Raw genomic sequence first — 22,573 nt, 5'->3', positions numbered from 1 at the left:
AAGAGCTGGTTGTGAGCGGAGAGAAAGGAAGGGACAAGGTCAATAACAACCCGACAAGTGACCAAATTGGGGATCAAAAAGAGCTTACTTCCAACGGGATGAAGAAGTGGGAGTGGTACGGCAAAAAGCTTCGAAAAGACGCTGCTAGAGACGCAAAGAAGGCTGCAAAAAGGGAAGCTATTGGAAGAGGCGGAGTGTCTTCCCGCTACGGTAACCTTGTCGCTAATGGCCGCAACAAGAAACCTCTTCGCGAAATTGAAGCTGGCAGTGCTCGATACGACCACGGCGGCTTTCAGGATACCGATGATTACTACGCCGAGCCGGCTCCTGATCTTAAGAACTTTAGTCTTGATGCCAGGTTTTTTGAGCCTGGAGTTGAACCTGGTGATGACTAGGGTTCCCTCAGATTCGAAATTGATTCCAAGGACGAGATGGTTCAAGGTTTAGGCGTGCCAGGGCAGGTCATTGGAGAGCATTCGTTGGAAAAATTCTTGATATTCAGAAAGAAGAGAACAGAACGAGATGATCTGGCGTTACGAATGAGTGTATTATATACAACGGGACGAAGAAGATCGATGTAGCGCGGTAATGGGTGTATACTGTTGGGATTTTGTAAGTGTGAGGGATTGTTGCAGACCCTAGTTATGTGCTTGTGCATATTTATATAAGCAATGTTAGGGAGTATCGACTGACTTCGCCAAACATTCCATTATCCCGACTTATCTTGTTGACCTCAGGTATCGCTGTGGACGAGGCGCCGAGGGGTACGCCTAGGTGAGTAATCCCCCCACATCTATGCACTAACGATGTATCAAGCTATCACCCCACTTTTGGTCTCCATCTTAACCTTCTTCGTCCAACTCACCTGCTTTCTCAGCTTACTCTCCCGTTATTCATCTGATGAAGCTTTCTACTGTCATGCAACTTTTAACACGTGGGCAAGTACAACCTTTGAATGATGCATAATGGGCATACTGCGTAGTGCCACCCATGTCTGCGGCTGTAAGAATAGCTTGAGCAAGATGGGCTATATAATTAGCAGCAGTACCTGTTGCTAAACAGCATCTCATTATTTCAGAACAGCACTTGACGCGAATGCTTCGGCTTTGCAACATGACCAAGCTCATCACAGTCTTCGGCTCTACCGGTAACCAGGGCGGATCCGTCGTGCGAGCTATCTTGAATCACCCGCAGTTAAGTAAAGAGTGGAAGGTGCGCGGAGTTACAAGGAACCCCGACAAACCCGATGCGCAAGCCATGGTAGCAAAAGGTGTCGAGATGGTCACTGTGAGTCTCTTGATTCGACGATTGTGGATTGGATGGGAACTGAGCATGTTAGGCGAACCTCAACAGCAAGGAGTCAATCTTGAAAGCTATCACCGGATCTGACGCTGTTTTTGGCGTGACAAACGTACTATTCGCTCTGATTCATCACTCTTGCCGTCCGTCTCTAACATTCATCATAGTACTGGGAGATGGCATCACTCGCCCACGAAGTCCAGCAGGGCCGCAATTTGACAGACGCCTGCATCGAAGCGAAGGTTCCGCACCTACTCTGGTCTTCATTACCTCGCGTATCAAAGATCACTGGTGGAAGACTGGCGAACCTACACCACTTTGACAGCAAAGCCATGGTTGAAGAACACATCAATGAAGCCGGTCAACCAGCTTCTTTCGTGCTTCCAGGCTATTTCATGACAAATGTTCCTGGGTCTATCAAGCCGAGTCAAGATGGCGGCGCATACACGTTATCTTTGCTTTTCCACCCCGACACTCGGATTCCAATGCTAGACGTCCCCACCGACTTTGGGAAATTTGTAGCTTCATGTCTCGCTGATCCAAAAGCTACTGTTGGCAAGCACGTGCTTGCTGCGAGCGCATGGGTCACACCTCTCGATGTTTGCGCAGCTGTGGTGAGCGTCACGGGAAAGAGTTGTGAATTCAGGGAAGTGGCAGATGAAGAGTGGAAATCTGGGCAGGAGTTGTTGGAAAATATGATCATGATTAAGGAATGGGCATACTATGGGCCTGGCGCAGATGAGGGCGTGAAGTGGAGTCAAGAGACTGTTAATGGAGTGGGTGGATGGGATGGATTTGGTAATTTTGAGGCGTTCCTTGGAAGGATTGGGTTTGTGTGATTTCGACGCGTACTCCTTGTAGGAAAACCTCTCTATGGGGCATGAATACCTAGGTATGTTGCTAGCATACGATCATTATCGGGCGGTTAACCTTTCAGTCTTCCTACGTGATCCATATTGTTTTGTACATAACTACGTAGTTTCCCATTTCTCACCAATGAAGCGCCCTCTCTTCTGATTGCAGTACATGGCGGAGTCATATTGCCTGCGCAAGATGTATTTTACACATCCTAGACCATGTTACATAGTACGAACGCAATTCAGCTTTAGTAGATAACCATCGGCATCAGCCTTAGACTTGGTAGTCTCAAGGTCAGGATACTGAAGCTGGCCCCTCAGGTTATTGGTCAAGATGACAGTGGATGCATCTTTTAACTGATGAAGAGCGGAGTTGATGATGCCGGTTCATAAGGATGGTAGCTAGTATTGCTCCATGCGCTCTGGATGATTGCCAACGCGTCATCAATGCAACACCAGCCGGAGGTAGGGCGATTACGATATCAAGGACAAAAGAGTTATTGTTGCTGTCCACTAGGAGATCTATGCAGCTGCTGTTGACACCAGAGGCCCTGGGATGTAAGTAGTGTAGCTGCATTTCTAGCACCGGTAGATCTCACGAAGTCCTCTGTTCGGTGGGTATTACCCCGCTGGAGCAACCCCGCAGAGCTCCACTTGTTGCATAACGAGCGCCCAGAGTGAACGTTCATGACTGCCTACCTGAGCTGTGAGGATTGTCTTTTTGTTCCTTATTGTTGCATACATACGCGAGTTTTCTGAGTCTTTATCATCCATCATGACTTCCAATTCCTCAATTCCTTACCTCCGACAATGTGGTAATACCAAACAACTTATTCTTCATGGCAAACCGTATCTGATGCTAGGCGGGGAGCTGCAAAATTCCTCGCTTTCGTCTGCCGAATATATGAGCGAGATTTGGCCTAAGATGGTTGCAACGAATGTCAATACTCTTCTTGGCTCCGTCAGTTGGGAGATGATTGAGCCTGAGGAAGGCAAGTTCGACTTTAAAGAGCTGGACAAAGTCACATTAGATGCACGAAAACACGGCTTACATCTAATCTTATTATGGTTCGGGTCATTTAAGAATGGTGAGTCGGCATACCTAGGTACTCTCGTGACCTATTTCCATATACTGATAGGTCCATCGCTAGGCAGATCGACTTACACGCCATCATGGGTGAAGACGGATCCGAAACGCTTCCCACGCGCTGAACTTCGAAAGGCCGGAGGAGTGATTGAGATTGCAGATGTCTTGTCTCTGTTCCACAAGCAGAATGTTGAAGCGGATGCGAAAGCATTTCAAAAGCTGCTTGCTCATGTCAAAGAGATAGATGAAGATCACAGTACCGTGTTGATGGTGCAAGTCGAGAACGAAGTCGGTCTTCTGTTCGACAGCCGGGACGGAAGTGAGGAGGCTAACAAAGTCTTCTCTGAAACAGTACCTGCAGAACTTCTTCAATTCTTGAGCAACGACTATGATCGACTACACGCCGATCTCAAAGCCAACCTCCAGACTTTCGTCGCGCGCTCGAAGCCGCAGTCTGGTACATGGGAGGAAGTGTTTGGCGTTGGTAGCAGGACTGACGAGCTCTTCATGGCGTACCATTACGCACACTATGTCAATCGTGTAGCAGCGGCTGGTAAATCCGTATACACAATCCCGTTGTACACCAACGTATGGCAGAACTATGCTGGGGAGGATGCTGACAACGACACTCCTATTGTCGTGGGTGGAGGTGGAGAGCCTGGTGATTATCCTTCCGGAGGCGCAACAAGCAACGTTCTTGATATATGGCTACGGTTTGCGCCAGACCTCGAGTTCATTGCGCCGGACATTTATCTTAATGAGTACACTGGCTTATGCGCGAAGTACCGACATGGCGGTAACACGCTTTTTATCCCTGAGCAGCGAAGAGATGAATATGGCGTTCGTCGGATTTGGATAGCCTACGGAACCTTTCAAGCTCTGTTGGCTAGCCCCTTCGGCATCGACACTTTAGAGCCTGAGAAAAATCCTTATACGAAACACTATGAACTCTTATCACAGGTCTCTCAGATTGTCCTTGAAGCGCAAAGTAATCCAGGCTCGTCGGTTGGCTTCTGTTTTGATGAAATGATCGGCGATAGAGATCCATCCAAACCCATCAAGCAACGTTTCGGCGACTGGGATATCACTGTAGAGCGCTCCTTTGTCTTTGGCAAGCCTGGAACTGGCAGCGGTATGGTCATCCATCGTGGCGGAGCGAGCTTTTTACTTATCGGCTGGGGTTTTCAGGTGATGGGTCGATCGACAAAGGCCGACACAAAGTTCAACGGTATCCTAAGGAATGAAGAGAAGACCGTAGATGACGTAGCGACAGGTTCATTACGAACACTAAGAACGTTGGGTGGTGATGAGACGAGAAGTGGAGCGAACGCGATGATGCCAAATGAAGACCCCGACTATGGAGGGTTTCCTATTGCCATAACAATTCCGGCAAGAACTGGTATCGCTGAGGTTGAATTCTACTCCTTCTAGACTTTAGTACTGAGAGCAAAGAGTGTAGTCAGGTGATAGGGAAGAAGGAGACCATCACCACGTACAAAATACGGTTAGTTGGGCGCCTGAACGGCAGCGCGGCATCTTAAGATTGCAAAGGGTCTTTCCGCCTTGGTACACAACGCGACAAACTTATTGCCACATCACGATATTGAAGGAATGATGCTGTGGTTTTAATCGATCTGAGTTGTCGCAAAAGTCTTACACCACGATGTCACGCTATTCTCGGTGTGCAGCAGCAGCAGCAGCAGCAGCTCTAGCTGTCTGCTGCCTAGCCTCTGCTCAGACCACAGCAACAGCTGTCGCTTCCTTCACACCCACATCATCAGCGCAAACCTCAGCCCCAACCTCAAACCTTCCAGCTTTCGAAATCGACATCTTGTTTCCTCGCAGAAATGAAACATACAACTTCACCTCCTCATTGCCCATCGTGTTCGCCTTCCAGAACCTTACTGCGGCTGCTGAACTCGGTTCCTTCAAATTCACATGGGATATCATGCCGTGGAACAGCATCGAGAATCCCATCCCAGGGGGCGTGATTGAGGATTTATGGGACAGGGAATTTACCTCGCAAAATGTATCCACGTTCACCAACACCGATGGATCACCGTACATTTTGGTCAACTACACTAATCCAAAGGAATGGGATCATCCACCAAACTACGGAGGCACTGCATATGCATTGCAGTGGTATATCCAATGGCATGATATAGATGCCCAGTGCGACCACCCCAGACCTGTCATAACTTCAACTCGAGAAGTGCTTTTTACCCTTTGGCCCGTATCATCCATATCACCCGGTGATTGGAGTGCCCCTAATCCAAATACGCTCGGAAATGTCACAGACAATTGCGCGCAATTGGGTACTTTCGCCAGGGTCCACGCGAGCGATTCGGACGTCTGTTCACTGGATCAGCTACAGTTAGGAGACAACGGGGATCCATGCGCCATCAAGCCTGATGAAGCCATGGTCAGCAGCATATCTAGCGTCGTAGAAAGTCTGTCTGCTTCACAGAGTCTCGCTACTGCAGCCCCAACGACTACTGAGTCTCCTGCCTCGTCGAACGCTGCCGTCGCAACAGGTGCGTCGGTACAGCCAGCACTCGCTGCAGCCTTGGTACTTGGTGGATGGGAATTGTGGTCGCTGTAATGTCAGAACAACACGCCCAGGCGTATCAGGTTCTGGACTCTTCACACCGCTTCTCTGTTGGTTCACTACCGGCCAATAACTTCTCAATAACTAAAAGATTCGTGAAGATGTACTGAGAATGAACACTATTCGCAAAATTGTGCATCCAATGCAAGCAGAATGAAAGCTATGTAAGTTTTTGTGTGCTTTGCTTTGCGTCCATTGGCCCTGCTATTACTGCCTCAACCCCGCCACGTCTTCTGTCCCGTCCAAAAAGAAAACCTCTCAACTTTCTTTAAACGTGTTTGCGGATACTTGTTGGCAGGCTTAAAAACATTGTCCGTGGAATGTTAGACGGGACGACAAATAGAAGCAGATTCAATTACCTTCTAAGGGACCGGGGCCAAAAGAAACGTCGCCCTTACAGCCTGGAAAGTACCAAAAACAGTGTTACAGGCAACCATATTGGTAGGCAGGAGCAGTAGCTACACGTGTGGCTCCCCAGGTAGCGCCTTCTTCTGCGTGGCATGCCATGACCACTGCGGAGCAAACAGCCTGACAACCCCGTATCCGAGTGGGCCGGCTGAGGCCAATTGAGCGAGCACGAAAAAGAATACCGCAATGTTTGGAGAAGACAAAAAGTTGTAATCTGCGCAAACAAGAAGAGACCGAAACCACTTACGGATTGATCAAGCTTGCTACAGGCTGGGTAGGCGTGTGATAAAAGTCCTCCCGCACGAACACTACATCATCTCAGCTTGAGTTACACAACAGCTTGCCAATTCGATTACTGGCTATACAGTCCGCCCACGTGTTTCTCCAATCAAATTTTCCATACATGTGTTTATTGCGCCAGACATCTCGCCACATCTGATTATGTATGATCAAGGAGCGACAAACGGCAGGCAAGATTCTTGACGGGCGAAATACATAATACTGTATTGAAAAGAGATATGAAGCATTGGGAGGCACCGCTATCGAACACAAAATCTGTCGCCAAGCTACCGATATCAGAGCTCACGACCCAGGTTCCGGGACAAGAGCGATGTAAGATTGCGACTACCCTATTCAAGACTGAACGACGTATTCGCTTGGTCAGACTAGAGACCCGGACCGGGACATGGAAGACGGTCTTGGGTTCGATCTAGAATTGGTGCCTGACTAAACTACATGTGTCCTAGGATTGCTCGGCTGAGTTGTTGGAGCAGCATGAACGGCCCTGTGTAAAGGGCCGACGCGAGCGAAACGAGCTAGCTATAGCACGCCACAGCCCGGAATCGTGCGGCACGTCATCGCGAGAGATCCCCTAGTGCACCGCCTACGGAACTTCCCATCCACGCTGAGATTTAGTTGCTGCAACTAGGTACAATGTTGGATTTCGTGGGACATGTACTGCTACTAACAAGACAACGCCATTCAACACGGCCTCATTCTTGGGGCACCAGTACTTAGCGCCTGTAGGGATTCACCAGTTCCTTCATTATGCCTTCGATGCAGGTCTGGCAGCGACTTTGGTAGGGTGGCCTGTGCAGTGCAACACCACCTGGTCAGTTCTAGCCCCTTCACGCAGATCGCGACGTCCTAGACGTGGGCTAGAGGTGACTGCTTACAGACTTAGTCTTTAGCTGGCATAGTCTCGGCGCAGCAACCTGGGGGAACTAACTGCAGCTGAATTTTGCACGTCTAGCAATGGCTTCACTCCAGACTGGATCAGGCCACTGTCGTGTTTCAAGGCAATGCACACCCAGGTATCCATGATGACCCATCCCAACCGCAATGCAAGCTGTCAAGAGCTGAGGACTTGAACGAAGGTTTTGATATGTTGATGTTTTCTGGCATCCATGAAATCCTCGTTCATGTGACGATTTCTATTCACGTTTTACAGAGCCTGCATTAAGATGAGATTACCCTGCGATTGGATGTTGCCAGGCTTGGCTTATTATTAGAATTCTGTCATGACTTAATGCGTCTGGTGCGGTTTTCAACCGTCAAATTGTACTGCGTATAATTTGAGTAGGCGTGGCGCCGACCCACTGGCACCTGTCTGTCCTAGGTTATCCATGAGTGCCAAGCATCTTCCTAAGCTATGGAAGCAAAGTAGTATCGTATCGCACGTGGCGCATGTGTCTTTGTAAGGAAACTAGTTCTTAGACTTCTCAAGCTTCATGGAACCCGTACGGTGATATTTCGATGCAATATAGGTGCATTCTTACCAAGACCTTTAACACCGAGTAATGTCACCGAAAGGTGTCACGAGCTTACTATCGTGAGATAGCAGCAAGGCGTCTTGAACTGCGCAGAAGCTCTGAGCATAAAAGACACCACCAACCCCCTCTACAGTTCAGACACAGCTTCCCGCAGATCACATCAACACAGTTTTTACATCAACACACACTCTCTTTGTCAATTTAGTGGCCTTTCGCTCTATCACTCTTTTACACCAAAATGCATTTCACTACAATCTTATCTGCCTTTGCAGCAGTTTCAGGCGTCCTGGCAGCTCCCGCTCCAACTCAGCTTGATACTCGCGCTGTAGTCCCGCACAACTCCCTCAACCCAATCCGGACCCGCCTGCAAGGAGGAGCGATTGGTCGTGCCATTCTGAGGTTCCAGCCCTTGCTTCACATTGCTCACGGCTGCCAGCCCTACACTGCAGTTGACGACAATGGCAACACCAGGTAAGCTTATGAGATGATGCACTCAAACTTCAAGCGCTCACACATCTTGTTCACAGTGGAGGTCTCCAGGATACTGGAAATGTCAGCGCCGGATGCCGTGACCAAAACAAGGGCCAGACCTATGCTCGAGCAGCATGGCACAAGGGCAAGTTCGCTATCATGTACGCGTGGTACTGGCCCAAGGACCAGCCAACCGCTGGCAACGTCGTAGGCGGCCACCGCCATGACTGGGTAAGTTGTGACTGTACGAGATGCATGTGAGACATTTGCTGACTTAGTGCCTACACCTTTACAGGAGAGTGTTGTCGTCTGGATTGACAACCCAGCGAACGCCAATCCCCGTATCCTCGGTGCTGCTGCATCCGGCCATGGCGGTTACTCGCCCACCACGCGCCCCAACATTCAAGGCAACAACGTCAAAGTGGAGTACTTCGTCAGGTTCCCCTACAACCACGCTACGCAGTTTACCAACACCGTCGGTCGCACCTACTGGATCAGCGACTGGGATGCTATGCCGACCGCTGCTAGGCAAGCTCTTGCTCCCAGGGACCTCTTTGGAAAGGCAAATGTACCTTTCAGGAACGACGTCTTCGCTAGCAACTTGGACAAGGCTTATGTCTAGGTGTTAGATCTGAACAGTTACCTCCTTGGTTCCTGACTTACTTTTCTGGACAATATCGATCATATCGTTTGTGTTATTGGCGATGGGGTAGCTGTAAGTAGCTACTTGTCCGTGGGCTATCGATCTGGATGGGATATCATTTCCAGATACAGTGTGCTTCTAATCTCTGCCGTTTTACATTGTTGTTGTTAGGGCTTCTGCGTTTATTTCTATGTGTTTTGTTTTTGTTTCAGAAGATAGAGAAACCAGGTTACACGTGCGCTATATACATTATGCTTAACCATATAACATGCCACATCCTTATTCTACCTATGCTCCCTCCTCACGTGCTGCATAAATAGGAATAGTTGGTCATCTGCCCATCGAGAGCGATGACAACCCGCAGACAGTGTTTTTAGAATATTGTGTATATGAGGTGTACGAAGTGGGGGAATAAAATCTACCACTGGTGCTTGAAAGCCAGGGGTGAGAGCGTCGGGAGTATCAAAGGTCAGAGGAGACGCATGGTTGAACGATAAAGCTGTAGTCAAGCCAGTAACGAGTAGTGAATAACGGTCTGACAAAGCTATACTCAACTAACCGCAGTTGGCTCGTCCATGTCACTTTGATGGGTACAATCGTAATAATCCGACGGACTCTTGGGCCCTCAATCCTCCTTCTGAAAGCGGAAGTAGGTCGAAGAGTGGAGGTTGTGCGTCAGCCAAGCAAATGTCCTAGATTTAGGCAGCAACATAAGAGAATCGGAGTATATAACTACCGGATCTCAATCGAAAACTGTGTCTCATCGTTGAGCACTCTAGCTTTCGTCGTAGAGCATTTGGAAATGTCTCCAATTCAGGTTGCGCAGACCTCATCGCCTCTCTTTAGGCTCCCGGCCGAGATCCGCTTTGCCATATACGAGCTTCTGGACCTTCCGCCCATCGACAATGAACAATGCCGCGGACTGATCCTTTCGTGTCGGCAAGCAAAGCACGAGTGCGAACGAGTTTCGATCCGCACGACAAAAGCGTGGCTGCTGGCTTACAAGCAGGACGTCCTCTCACAGAGCGAGCTAGGAGTGCGCATTCTGCTCCCTATCATAACACGAACACCTGTCGGAATGCATTCCAAGTTTCACACCTTGCGAAATTTGACACTGGTAGTCCCTGGCCACAGAATCCATGATTGCGGCTATCAGGACCCAAAATTCTTCGAAAGCCTCCGACCTTTGAACGCTATCTTCAGCTTATGGTTAGACAGCTTGACCTTGCACTTCTCGGGCTCGTTGAGAAGCGGCCCAGGACACAGGATGTATATGCACATCGGCAAGAGCTTCAGACGCCTGTTCTTCGTTCTAGAAAGTGGCCTTACGTATGCGCACGATCCTGTCGGTCAGAAAGGCAACCTCAAGCTCAACAAATACAGTTCTTCGGTAAAGCACTGGCGGCCACAACCAGCTTTCATCAAGAAGCTAGTGGTTTCATGGGACTTGACCGAGGAGGGTTTGCGTAGCGAAGACCTGGTAGCAGTAGATGGCCACTGCAGAAAGCGTGCAACAGCGGCTTGTCCCGGATTGCAAAGGTACCGCGTCGTCAGCGAAGATGAACTCCTTGGGTCAGAGTCGAGAGAGTCATTTTGTCGATTCCGCCCCTCGGACCTCGAAGATCGTATGGCGGGCCCAGATAGCGAGCACAAAAAGAAATGTCTCAAGTGTGGGTACCACGGTTGGGACTACCGTCGCTATATCCGAGGGTTGCCAGTGGATGATGACGAACGTTGGCTTTGACAACCCTTGCGAAAACAACACGATAACACAATTGAAAATGTGTGGAAGACTTGAAGCTGTGCTTGTTGAAGCTCGAAGATCCCGCCAGGAGCCGCGCGATCTGGGCGATCCAGGGGCGCCCACTAACACCCAAACAAGTAACAAGCGATGCGGGCTTATCAGGAACAATCGAACATCATTGAACAATCACCGCTACGAATTTAGTATCTACGTCATGTTTAGAGGTATCGCCGAAGTTCGGTTGAAAAGATATGGGGAAGCGCTGCACACTCTCTTCTTTTGGATCTCTTGAATCGCGTAATCATGTGCGGCATCACTTGTGCGGTTGCATTGCGGGGTCATGGACCATTAGCAAAGGAACGTGGGGAGTTGAGCAAGACACTGGACCAGAGTCTGGATAATATCAAGCATCGTGGGCCCGATGCAGAAGGCCACTGGATTAGCGAAGATTGTCGCGTGGGTACGTGGAGAAGTTACTGCAGCTGCAACGGACACAGACACACAACTGACTTGCTCACCACCTAGCTCTTGCCCACAACCGACTAGCGATCGTCGACTTAAACCCGGAAGGTGAACAGCCATTCCATGATGAAGGCAGTACTATCCATGCCGTAGTAAATGGCGAGTTATATGGCTATCAAGAGATCCGAGATTGCCTCAGTCGCGAGGGCTACAAATTCAAGAGCCAGTCAGACTCCGAGATTGCACTGGCGCTATACAAGAAGCATGGTCTATCCTTTCTGTCGCATCTACGCGGAGAGTTCTCACTATGTTTATACGACTCCGAGGCTCAGATCTTTATCGCCGCATGCGATCGATATGCCATCAAGCCCATGTACTACACGGTCCTAGATGGCAAACTGCTGGTATGGTCATCAAGTACCGTTCGCATATACTAAAGACTCACATACACCTCCTAGGTCGCTTCCGAAATGAAGGCATTCCTTCCTTTCGGATGGCAACCTGAGTGGGACGTGCAAAGCATCAAAGACGTGGGCTGGTTGTGCGATGGAAGAACTATCTTCCAAAGTGTTTCCAAGATACTGCCTGGTCATTATTTGCTGTGTAGGTCTTTCGGCACCATTTCGCAAGACAAGTATTGGGATGTCGAGTTCAAAGACAAGGTACGTGCAATAGCAGGTGCATTACAAACATTACTAACACATGTCAGCGTGAGCTTGAAACAAGGAGTGAAGACGAGATGATACAAGGCGTACGGAAACATCTCCTAGATGCCGTACGAGACCGCCTCCGTGCAGATGTGCCGATTGGTGTCTTTCTCAGTGGCGGCATCGACTCCAGCGCAATAGCGGGAATGGTGAAGCATCTTATGGACACGGAAGGTGCTCAGCTTGGTACTGCTCCAGCTTCAGAAAGGATCAACTGCTTCAGTGTTAAGTTTGTTGGTGAAGAACATGACGAGGAGCCGATCGCGCGTCGTACTGCGGACTGGCTTGGAGTCAAGATGCACCACTGCGAGATGACCGAAGAGAATTTTGCAGCCAACATCGAGAACGCAGTCTGGCACAACGAGACAGCTGTGACTGATCTGGGGACTGTCGGTAAATTCCTGCTTTCAAAGCTTACCAGTAAGGAAGGTATCAAGGTTGTTCTTACAGGAGAAGGATCAGATGAACACTTCGCCGGCTACAGAGAGTTACTTACCGATTTCGTTCGCGAACCCGATCTTGCATGGCCAAATTCCTGTCTCCCTGAAGAAGAGCGCATAGCAACTTTTAAGGGGCTAGAGGGCTCCGACACCTCAGGTCCAAAGGAACTCGTGACCTCGGCCGCAGTCCGTGCCCAAGTGAACAACACTTCTTTCCTCGGCTTCACGCAAACCGCATCTCTACGAGATCCGCTCTTCGCTCCTTGGGTATTCGGCGAATTTGGGACTACCGACAAACGTCTCACTGCCGTGAACGCCATCGACGGTCGCACGCGAGAGCTGATGACCAACAAATGGCACCCACTTCACACTTCTCTGTACATCTGGACGAAGTCATCTCTTGCGAACGGTCTTCTTACCGTATTAGGTGACCGTTGCGAGATGGCCCACAGTGTCGAAGGACGTCAACCATTCCTCGACCACCGCCTCACAGAATACGCCATGAAACTTCCGCCATCAGTAAAACTGCATTACGATCCTTCTACTCGCACCTTCAGCGAAAAGTGGATCCTGAAGGAGGCCATGAAGCCATTCATCACGACTGAGCTATATGCACGCAAGAAGCATCCTTTCTCTGCTCCAGTGAAATACAAGCCTGATGGGCCAGTGCATAAGCTGTTCGAGAAACTGCTCACGAAGGAAAATATGGAGGCTTTGGGGTTTTTGGAGTGGGACAAGTGTAAGGATCTGTTGCACGACGCGATATACGATGGCGACCGGCCGAAGTGGAGCCAGATGATACTTGTGGGCCAGTTTGTAATCCTGAGTCAGAAGTTTGGAGTGAAGAAAGCTGCGCCGGAGTTTGTTAGATTGGAGACAAATGGCTTTGCAAGATAGTTCTCGATGGCTAATTTTACCGACATTTTGCTCTGCTCCGACCTATAAGATTATCAAATGTGATGGGCTCACTAGGCTACATGGGCTGTTCATGTATGCATTATAGATGCGACGTCATGTCCTCCATTGCTGCAGCAGATAATTATGTGACTTAGGTAGTGTAGGTGTAGCACAGCTTCTGACAACGTCGTGCTTGACAGGTACGAGATGGACTTGATATAAATTAAGGTTCATGCTTCACATTTTTGTCTTATCGTTTCTCGTAACTAGGGCAACTTCATCCCGTTTCGGGTCGGATTTCGTGGGAGCATAACCTAATCTCTGTTTCGGCTCGGACTCCACCTTTTGAAGACGAATTCTCGAACTGTGTACTTCTTCAGAACACTGCCGATGTCGAGCCTGAACCCGTCAAGCTCCACACAGCTTGTATCCCACGGTTCTGGTACCTCAACGTAGACAAGCATCAGTGTCTTCATGACCTGTGTTTGCACTCGGTTCACCCGGTGGAACCACCACCAATCCCGGCGCTCCTTTTCCACAGCTCTGACTTGGCTTTGACCATCTGCTTGCTCATTCCAGTAGGGAGCCGAGTAAGAAGGGATGATCATGATTGCAAACTCTGCGTGTGTGAAGGCAGGCCCTCGGATGTAGAGTAAGTAATCGACGGCGAACTTGACGCCAGGCCGAACTACCCATCCTAGGGAGCGGAAGTGATGGAAGACAACGTACTTCATCAGGAAAGGGTTGTCGGGCGCAATAGAAGGAATGCACGACATAGCGGGATCCATGCGCGTGGCACCGTTGCTCATGTTGTACGCAGTACGAAGATGAGTCAACGTTCCTTCTAGATCAATGGATTCGCTGGGACTCAACGCATACAAGCAGTATAAGCGCAACAGATACCATGTAGGGTAGCGTTGCAAATCGTCCGACGACGCCTGGACGTCTGCGTTGATGACTTCTAGAGCACCAAGGACGTATGTAAGGAAGAAGGCTTCCTCGGGCGTGAGCTGGAGATGTTCAAGATCAGGAACATCAAGTTCCGGGCCAGCTTCAGTGTCGGCATGTGCAACGGCGCCATCTGCGGCTTTGTTGATCGTGGAAGTCCCCGCAACCTCTTCCGGCTTGCTGGTATCCTTGGCATCACTATCTACAAGCTTATCGATGTTGGCATCTGATACAATCTTGCCTTCTTGTCGTAATTGTTGCTCAATAGCTTCGCGTTGTGCCTTGGCTCTCTCTAATTTGAACTGCCTCCGCTCTTCTCGCCTTGATTGTGTCACCTCGGTGCTTGTCTTCGACGCCTGCGCACCTCGCCTTCGCTTTTCAGCTACTAGCCATTGCGGCTCACTTCGACTGAGGGACCCCTTACCCCAGAAGCCCTGCTCCCAAAGAGCTCGAATAGAGGTTGGATCGGTGACGTGGATTGACTGAGTCTCTACAGAGTAGTATGCTTTATGTACGACGTGATGTGATTGTGGTGGCCACAGCGACTGTGAGATTAGACTGATGACTAGTCGCAAGACAGAAATCGGGTTGTGCGGAACGAAGGCAGGCAGTGCATAAACGTCTAATGGTAGAGGCTTCGCATGTATCTCATTATAGTTGGGTCGTTTTGGGCGAGGCTTCCTCGAAGCACCGTTTGCTGGTTCTTGGTTCTGTTGAGGTAGACCGTTCGGACGTGCCTCGCTTGCTGCTGCAGCTTGCTCAGGTCGCATGGCCGCGGACATGCCTGACATTTCAGCTCAGTGTTCGATGAAACTGCACTGACGTTAGCACTGAGCGCGCACAGAAGCAATGCGACATGTAGTGAGTAATATCGATCAGATACCGTTGTAGTCTATTGTAACGGAGACAGCATCGAGCACCTAACGCAGTCAAGTGAATGCCTGCGCCGGCAATCGTATAAGTGAAAAGGTGTCATCATGAAAAGAAATTCCAAAGGAGCAAAGGCAGAACACGATCGTGACTTCCGCGCACATGACGCTGACAGAAGCTTTGATGATGTGCAGCCTTCAGTACGTTTGAAAAAGAGAGAAATAGATAAGACTTACCCAGCCTTTGCGACGTCAAGTAATGGCGTCGTCGACGAGGATTGTGAGCTTCATGGTGGTGGTGCTGGGAGCAAGAGCAAAGCGCAAAAAGTTTGGAGATGACTGTTTGCCAAGGCCAGATCTGATTGGTTGAACTGGCCGCCTCAACACGCGTGGTCCAATTGTCCCACCATGACCACCATGACACAAGCTTGTCACTAAGACAGTCGCTTCCAGCTGCTTGGAGCATTTGCCTCACCATAGTCAAGAACGGTGTTGGGTTTGTACTTACTTCTGCAGCTTGTTATGACGTAATCGGAGCAGCTCACCTTCCGAGAAATTAACAGAACATCGTCGTAACGCCACGCAAGAGTGATTAGGCATCTACGTTGCTCACGCGCATTCTGCCCGCTTGATTATAGACTCACCCTTAAAACTACCACAGCATTAGATACGGTACAATCACATTTAATATGTTGCCAGCGGCAAGGTGGTCCTTGCGACTGCCACGACAGAGCGCTCCATCATTCGTCACCAAAAGTACACCTCTACAGCTACCACTTCGTAATCGCCTATCAAAACACAAAGCGCCACGAACGAGCTTGCCGTATTCGACGAAACCACCTGGTAACGAGAACTCGCCGAACACACATGATGAGTCTCCAAAAGAGACATCCAAGGTCGACGCCGTGTCCAACGCCCTCTCTACCACGCCTGATTCCGAAAATAATCTCATCACACCCGTATATATGCCCGAAGACCCACATGCCGTCCTCAAGCAGACCCATCCTGCCATGCGCCTGCTCGACAACTCCTCTCTTATAGTACAACGACAGCTGGAGATGATGAATGTGCTCATGGGCTTTGAGCAAGCGAACCGCTACGTTATCATGGATCCGCATGGCAGTCATATTGGATATCTAGCAGAGCAAGAGCATGGCATAGGAAATGCCATGGCGAGACAGATGTTCAAGACGCATCGGAGCTTTACGACACACGTCTTTGATCGGGACGAGAAGGAAATACTGAGGTTTCACAGGCCTTTCAGCTGGATCAACTCGAGAATACGCGTCTATGATGCTGTAGGACAGGGCGAGGGCGCGTACACCAGCTCGTCAAGTCTGCAAGGGACAAGCGCGCGAAGCATAGCCAATCAAACCAGCGCAAACGTCTCTAGTTTACCACTGCAGGACATGCGTATTATCGGAGCTGCAGAACAAGAGTGGGCACCGTTACGAAGGAAATACAATCTGTTCCTTGCAAGGAATTTGGAGGACGTTGCTGCTGCACCCGGCACACCCCAGCTGTCCTCTGGCGACTTGCCAATCTCCGACTCAAAAGCTGTCGCTGTAGCTGAGGGTGACACACGAGAAGTCGGCATGCTTCAGTTTGCCAGGGTTGACGAGCCCTTTCTTTCCTGGGATTTCAGCTTGATGTCTGAAGACGGACGCCTGGCAGGCTCCGTCAATCGCAACTTCGGCGGCTTTGCGCGTGAAATCTTTACGGATACGGGCGTTTACGCACTGAGGATGGATGCTGCCGGACTGGCAAGTGAGCCATCCCACCTGGTGTCCAAAACTGGTGAACAAAGTAGGCCGTCACTTGAAGGCTATCCTGGTATGACCCTTGATCAACGAGCCGTGATGCTCGCCACGGCCGTTAGCATAGACTTTGATTACTTCAGTCGGCATAGCGGTTCCGGCGGCATGTGGCCAATGTGGATGCCGTGGGTTGGTGGCAGCGGTGAAGCTGCTGGCGGCGCTGCAGCTGGTGAGGCGGGCGCAGCCGGTGCTGGAGCTGTAGGCGCTGCTGGCGAAAGCGGTATCGCAGGCGAAGTCGGCACTGCAGCACGCGGATTAGGTGCTGGAGAAGGTGTAGCGACAGGCGCGGCTACAATGGCAGGCTACGAAGCTATGCAAAGAGGGCGAGAATCGAGGCAACAAGGAGGAGATGATGCTTCTCCGCAGGCAGCTGATCCATATCAACCTAGCCCAGACCAACAGTACGGTACAGGCCAAGCAGGTGAGGATATATGGGGTGAAGACCCTAGTGTAGGACCTCGCGATCAAGACCAAGGCTTCTGGGGTGGAGGGAATGAACAGGCCGGAGGCGATGCTGGTGGCGGTGGTGATGGTGGTGGGTTCAGTTGGGGAGACTTCTTTGACGAGTAAGATCCTGCAGCTTCTTATGTACTACTATATCACCATTTAGCATTCATACCATTCTAAACGAAGGGCTCCATACTCCTCATAACAAAGACAACTGTAAGGTGCCGCGATTGCATATGCACGTAGTCTGCGGCTGAAGTGGGGCTGTGCTAGGTAAGCACCTCAATCCTTAAACATTATTTCACTTAGCAACTCATTTTTCTCCATATCTTGTCTTCCACCAATCGCTTGACGCAACTAGACTTTCACGCTTGGCTCATCATTGTCGTCTGAGCATACTCAATAACCTTTTACTTCTTAAAGTGAGAGTTTTCGACAAGATGGCCCGTAGCACAATGAGAATTGCGCGGACTGCGAATGTTTATCAATACACAAGATTAGACACAAAGAAGCAGCAGATTCGTCTCCTGAAACTATCGCGACCTCCATCTGCCGCGAACGTACTACCCGACCGGAATATGATCCACTGCGAACTCGAGACGTTCGATCTCGATACTGTACCCGAACATATCGCTCTGTCATACACCTGGGGTGATGCATCGAATAATCAACATATTATCGTAGGCAACAAAGCAATGGCCGTTAGAATGAATTTGTTCGACTTCTTATACGCCTTTCGCTCAGATGATGCCAACATTCGCCACCTCTGGATCGACCAGGTATGCTCCATGGCTCCTCTTTAACATATATGTGGACTGATACCGATTACTCAGATATGCATCAACCAGCAGGATACAGCGGAACGCAACCATCAAGTTCGCTTGATGGCTAGAATTTACAGTGGATGCATCTACGTTATTGCTTGGCTTGGTTTATCTTCGTCAAGAGCGGCACGAAGATATTCGAAGATCAGAAATGCCGCAAATACAAAGGCCATACTAGAAAATCGCTACTTCACACGTCTCTGGATTGTGCAGGAAGTGTTGCTACCAAAAGAGGCACGCATCTTATGCGGTGATACCTGGATACACTGGGATACCCTAAAGCAAGCTGCATTGTGGGCTGATTATCTCGAGCACCCAACACTCCGACAGGTGACGTGGCTGCTAACTAACCGTTACGCCCATTCAGAGCACATTGAGCCTGGGTACAAGCATCTGCTTGTCAATATGCTGAGCCAATTCTCAGGTATGGGCTGCGAAGACCCTCGAGATAAATTATACGGCATGCTAGGCCTTGTCTCGGAGGAGCTCCGTCCTGTTGTGAATTATGACAATACTGTGGAACAAGTTTATCTTGATACCATGAGGATGCTTGGAGTATGGCATTGTCTGCATGCCTCAAATTGGTGGTGGCAAGATCTGCCGTTAAGAATGGGTGTGTCCCTGGCTCATGTCGTATCCATGCAGCCTTTCATCACTGACCTGCTTGCTTGCGGGCGGCAACCGATTGAAACACTCCCGTTCTGGACTCTGCACATGGGCTACGAAAAAGCCGATTCAAAATATCATGGGTTGGGTCGTTGGTGGTACGAATGTGGGGGCGTCCGGCATTATTACGATTGTATTATGGGAGCGTCTGAAGACTCAGAAGCCGTTTTGTGGTCGCTACTTGATGCTACTTCTGAACGAGGCTCACGGTAATGCCGGGGTACCCCGCAGCGTCGCGTATCTGCCCCGGAAATTCACCCAACTCCAAATTTCCCGACCCGCCACCTCGGGCGCAATTCTTCCGTCAATTCCATGTTGCCGGGGCTCCGTCTTCAATGCCATGGACGATATAACTATAGCCAAGCCTACCAGAAGTCATGATTAGGGTTATCAAGCCTTCCGAAACATCTTCTTCTCGGCCACCATGAAGCTTACCACTACTTCATGCATCTCCTTAACGCTGTGTGCGCACGCAATAGCAGCCCCAAGCTATCCGAAACAAACGCACGGTTCTTTCAAGTGGCGCTCTACGAAATCTCTGGTAGCTTTTGGCGATAGCTACACATATGTACAAGGCACGCTTGGTCATGTGAATTATACTTTCATCGGAGATGAGTTCAACTTCTCTTTCACGCCCAAACAGCTCTTCTCAGATCGCATTGTGCAGAATCTCACGGGAACGGCTGAAGGAGGACCAAACTGGGTCGAGTTCTTGACCGAATGTGGTGTTGAGGATGGCTTGCATGACCCAAGGAAATGCGATGTTCAACTCTGGGACTTTGCATATGCCGGTGCAAACACTATCAACGAAGCTGGATTCACCCCCCTACACCACAACCATACCGTCTCGCTCGAACGTCAAGCAGAACAATTCGTCTCTTACGGTAACCCGGCCCTTGAATCAATCGATCTCAACAAGAAGAAGGCACTAGTTGCGATATGGATTGGTATCAACGACATCAACGACCTTGTTTCTACTCAAGGCAAGAATGCAACTTTCGCACCGAGCTATGAAAAGGTCCAGGACAGGTTATTCAAGAGCGTGGAGAAGATATACAGTTTAGGTTACAAGAACTTCCTGTTCATGAACCTGCCGCCCCTGGATCGTGGTCCGGGAACGCCCAATGTCAACGCCTCTATGGTCTCTTCTTTCAACAAGATCCATGCTGAGCATGCCGATGCCTTTCAAAACCAACACAAAGACGTCAAGGTGCTCCAGTTCGATGTCAACAGTGTTTTGAACAACGTGTTGGATCACTACCAAGATTACGGATTCAAGAACGTCACAAACTACTGCCCTGGATACAACCAGCCAGACATCCTGACAGATCCCGGCAAATATGGATGTACGGAGTTGGATACGTTTTTTTGGTACAACTCAGGTCATCTAACAAGTAGGACGCACGAGATAATGACAAAGGCATTGAGGAAATGGTTGTTGAAGCAATAGATGGGGGCAAATGATGGAGCATTGGAGATATAAACCTTGAATACTCATAACCTCACCTGTCTACAAGGCCCAAACTCTCTGATCGCCTCTACTGTCTGACCTTTCTAGCTTGTTCATCCTTCCATACCAAAGCCGAAGAATCGTTGCTATTGCAGCAACTAGGAAACTGCACGCAGCGCACACGAAATTTCCTGTTGGAAATCCTTGACTCCTTTCGCTGTTCATCCAAATCCACTGCGCGATAATCTGGCCAAGACCTGCACAGGAGTTATGCAGGGCAATGGCAAGTGGTAAAGTGAGGAAACTCGGCGAGTTGCAGGTCACCCAATTCGTCATGGAAGGCGCAGCTGGAAAGGCTCCTGCAGCTGCCATACATAAACAGCCGTAGCGCTGAACATAGGCGTCAGCAGGAAGGAGACCAGCAGTTAGCCAGCCTGTGCCTCCAACAAGCGATGCGATGGTGATGTGCCAGCCACGAGCGTTGAAGTGATCCGCAGAGTAAGAGATAGTAATAGCGACGAAAAAGCCGACGACCCATGGCGGGACTGTCAGAAGCTGGGCATGAATAGACTCCTAAAAGGTGTGTGCGCGAAGTCAGTTTATGTCTCACATGCAGTTCGCACAAGGGCACTTACGTAGCCTAGGCCGGTGACTATAGTAGGCGTAAAGAACGTAAAAGATCCCTGAGGAACGACGTCGGCTACATATGCGATGTAGTGCAACAACATTCGTGGACTAAAACATGTGTCCAGAATCTCCTTTCTGGTAGCATGCTCCTGGTTGTAACCGCCACCGCGATCGGCTAGACGATCAACTGCGAATTTCTTCTCGGCGTTACTGAGCCATTTGGCTCGAGCTGGATAATCAGGGAGGAAAAACCATAAGAGAAAGGCAGAAAGTAAGGTGATGATGCCTTCAATAATGAAAAGCCAGCGGAACCCCTCAAGGCCGGCTGCTCCATTAATGTGCCCGACCCCGAACGCGATGGCCCCTCCAAAAGCTCCAGCGAGGTTACAGAATGCGATCACGAGTGCGATGCGCACTGCGCGCTCGTTATAGCGGTACCAAATTGTGATGAAGTAGACGATTCCTAACAACATATGATTAGCGCAGATGTATCGCTTTCACAGAACATTCTGAATGTACCAGGAAAGAAACCAGCTTCAAAGACTCCGATCAAGAACCGCAACGCAATTATTGTGGCACTGTTTTGGACACCCGCAAAGCCGATGGTTAATGCTCCCCACGCGAATAGAAGAATTCCGAGCCACCTAGAAGGCCGGATGTAGTGTTTCATGACGAAATTGCTTGGGACTTCGAAGATGGCGTAAGCCACGGAGAAGAGCGTGACAGTCAGGGCATAGCCATGTGGTGTCAGACCCGTGTTCGTGAGCATGTCGTCGCCCGTTTCGGTGTTGAGCACGCGGGCATTTCCAATGTTTCCTGTTGCAAGTATCAGCTAGGGTGACTTTGGACCAGTGTTGGTGTTGTGGTTGGAAAATGTATACCTCTGTCAAGAAAGTTCAAGAGATAGACCCAGCAGCACAGTGGTAGAACGCGTCGGTCGAGACGTCGGTTGAGCTTCTTGTTATACTTCTCATCATGGATGTCTATCTCTTCTCCATACTCTTGCAGTGTTCCATGCTGCTGCTTGGCTGTATCGATGTCGACATGTTCGAGGTGTTCCTGTTTCTCCCCGTCTAAAGACTTGCTCATGTTGGCTTGACTCGGCTTAAGTTCTGTATCTCTGAATCCGCGTGTGGCAAACGATCGGTGTCAAGTGAATGGTTTTTTTCAACGACTATGCGATTGAGATAGTCCAGTATAGGTCATAGTATTAGTATCATTTCGGCAAACCAATCCCGGATATAGCAGCTACGGTTTTACCCCAGACGTGCGGGGTAAACCCACATCTTCATGTTGCGCATGATGAACCGTGGACATGATCAGCGATGTATCTGTTGGGAAGGTGAGTATCGGTATTATCGCCGATGTTTGGTCGCTGTTGGGGTACGGAGGCAATTTGGACGCCGAACTAAGCATTACGTCATGAGAGCACTGAGACACCAGCCATGTATGCTCAATGGCGTAGGAGGTATCTCTCATCAACAACTTCATCTTCCGAGTAAACTTAGTCTTTAGCTTTCCATCTCCTGG

General features: G+C 49.7%; 11 protein-coding genes across 11 annotated transcripts; 9 read left to right on the top strand and 2 right to left on the bottom strand.

Annotated features, from left to right (window-relative positions):
• Window positions 1-860: 860 nt before the first annotated feature.
• Window positions 861-2,374, top strand: CC77DRAFT_1018413 (NmrA-like family domain-containing protein). The gene is made up of 3 exons (XM_018524617.1): window positions 861-1,287; window positions 1,340-1,411; window positions 1,467-2,374. The coding sequence occupies exons 1-3, from the start codon at window positions 1,114-1,116 to the stop codon at window positions 2,136-2,138; spliced, it is 918 nt and encodes a 305-aa protein (XP_018387803.1). The 5' UTR covers window positions 861-1,113; the 3' UTR covers window positions 2,139-2,374.
• Window positions 2,375-2,931: 557 nt separating this feature from the next.
• Window positions 2,932-4,674, top strand: CC77DRAFT_1029506 (glycoside hydrolase; the record flags this gene model as incomplete). Its single annotated transcript, XM_018526522.1, has 2 exons — window positions 2,932-3,244; window positions 3,308-4,674. 2 exons carry the CDS (start codon window positions 2,932-2,934, stop codon window positions 4,672-4,674), a joined length of 1,680 nt encoding a protein of 559 aa, XP_018387802.1.
• A 232-nt stretch (window positions 4,675-4,906) lies between these two features.
• CC77DRAFT_1059289 (hypothetical protein) lies at window positions 4,907-5,845 on the top strand (the record flags this gene model as incomplete). The annotated part of the gene is made up of 1 exon (XM_018528217.1): window positions 4,907-5,845. The coding sequence occupies one exon, from the start codon at window positions 4,907-4,909 to the stop codon at window positions 5,843-5,845; it is 939 nt and encodes a 312-aa protein (XP_018387801.1).
• Window positions 5,846-7,984: 2,139 nt separating this feature from the next.
• Window positions 7,985-9,420, top strand: CC77DRAFT_1018411 (necrosis-and ethylene-inducing protein-like protein 1 precursor). Its single transcript, XM_018524616.1, has 3 exons — window positions 7,985-8,502; window positions 8,559-8,733; window positions 8,798-9,420. Exons 1-3 carry the CDS (start codon window positions 8,270-8,272, stop codon window positions 9,122-9,124), a joined length of 735 nt encoding a protein of 244 aa, XP_018387800.1. The 5' UTR covers window positions 7,985-8,269; the 3' UTR covers window positions 9,125-9,420.
• Window positions 9,421-9,947: 527 nt separating this feature from the next.
• On the top strand, window positions 9,948-10,889 carry CC77DRAFT_1059287 (hypothetical protein; the record flags this gene model as incomplete). The annotated part of the gene is made up of 1 exon (XM_018528216.1): window positions 9,948-10,889. The coding sequence occupies one exon, from the start codon at window positions 9,948-9,950 to the stop codon at window positions 10,887-10,889; it is 942 nt and encodes a 313-aa protein (XP_018387799.1).
• A 142-nt stretch (window positions 10,890-11,031) lies between these two features.
• Window positions 11,032-13,461, top strand: CC77DRAFT_1018408 (glutamine-hydrolyzing asparagine synthase). The gene is made up of 4 exons (XM_018524615.1): window positions 11,032-11,349; window positions 11,415-11,755; window positions 11,810-12,013; window positions 12,061-13,461. Exons 1-4 carry the CDS (start codon window positions 11,193-11,195, stop codon window positions 13,393-13,395), a joined length of 2,037 nt encoding a protein of 678 aa, XP_018387798.1. The 5' UTR covers window positions 11,032-11,192; the 3' UTR covers window positions 13,396-13,461.
• CC77DRAFT_984646 (hypothetical protein) lies at window positions 13,462-15,504 on the bottom strand. The gene is made up of 2 exons (XM_018536179.1): window positions 15,227-15,504; window positions 13,462-15,156 (listed from the first exon to the last, which is right to left on the bottom strand). Exon 2 carries the CDS (start codon window positions 15,132-15,134, stop codon window positions 13,710-13,712), a length of 1,425 nt encoding a protein of 474 aa, XP_018387797.1. The 5' UTR covers window positions 15,135-15,156; window positions 15,227-15,504; the 3' UTR covers window positions 13,462-13,709.
• A 292-nt stretch (window positions 15,505-15,796) lies between these two features.
• On the top strand, window positions 15,797-17,758 carry CC77DRAFT_727821 (Scramblase-domain-containing protein). The gene has a single exon (XM_018532935.1). The coding sequence runs from the start codon at window positions 15,902-15,904 to the stop codon at window positions 17,597-17,599; it is 1,698 nt and encodes a 565-aa protein (XP_018387796.1). The 5' UTR covers window positions 15,797-15,901; the 3' UTR covers window positions 17,600-17,758.
• Window positions 17,759-19,285, top strand: CC77DRAFT_727822 (HET-domain-containing protein). Its single transcript, XM_018532936.1, has 2 exons — window positions 17,759-18,255; window positions 18,310-19,285. Exons 1-2 carry the CDS (start codon window positions 17,917-17,919, stop codon window positions 19,177-19,179), a joined length of 1,209 nt encoding a protein of 402 aa, XP_018387795.1. The 5' UTR covers window positions 17,759-17,916; the 3' UTR covers window positions 19,180-19,285.
• Window positions 19,286-20,618, top strand: CC77DRAFT_728008 (hypothetical protein). The gene has a single exon (XM_018532937.1). The coding sequence runs from the start codon at window positions 19,391-19,393 to the stop codon at window positions 20,414-20,416; it is 1,026 nt and encodes a 341-aa protein (XP_018387794.1). The 5' UTR covers window positions 19,286-19,390; the 3' UTR covers window positions 20,417-20,618.
• Window positions 20,470-22,410, bottom strand: CC77DRAFT_1018403 (MFS transporter). The gene is made up of 4 exons (XM_018524614.1): window positions 21,925-22,410; window positions 21,563-21,859; window positions 21,052-21,506; window positions 20,470-20,989 (listed from the first exon to the last, which is right to left on the bottom strand). Exons 1-4 carry the CDS (start codon window positions 22,130-22,132, stop codon window positions 20,477-20,479), a joined length of 1,473 nt encoding a protein of 490 aa, XP_018387793.1. The 5' UTR covers window positions 22,133-22,410; the 3' UTR covers window positions 20,470-20,476.
• Window positions 22,411-22,573: the final 163 nt, after the last annotated feature.

The sequence above is a fragment of the Alternaria alternata genome, assembly GCF_001642055.1.
Source record: "Alternaria alternata strain SRC1lrK2f unplaced genomic scaffold CC77scaffold_6, whole genome shotgun sequence".
Taxonomy (NCBI): domain Eukaryota; kingdom Fungi; phylum Ascomycota; class Dothideomycetes; order Pleosporales; family Pleosporaceae; genus Alternaria; species Alternaria alternata.
Note: the sequence above shows the minus strand (reverse complement) of the source record. Positions and strands in the feature narration are given on the sequence as shown.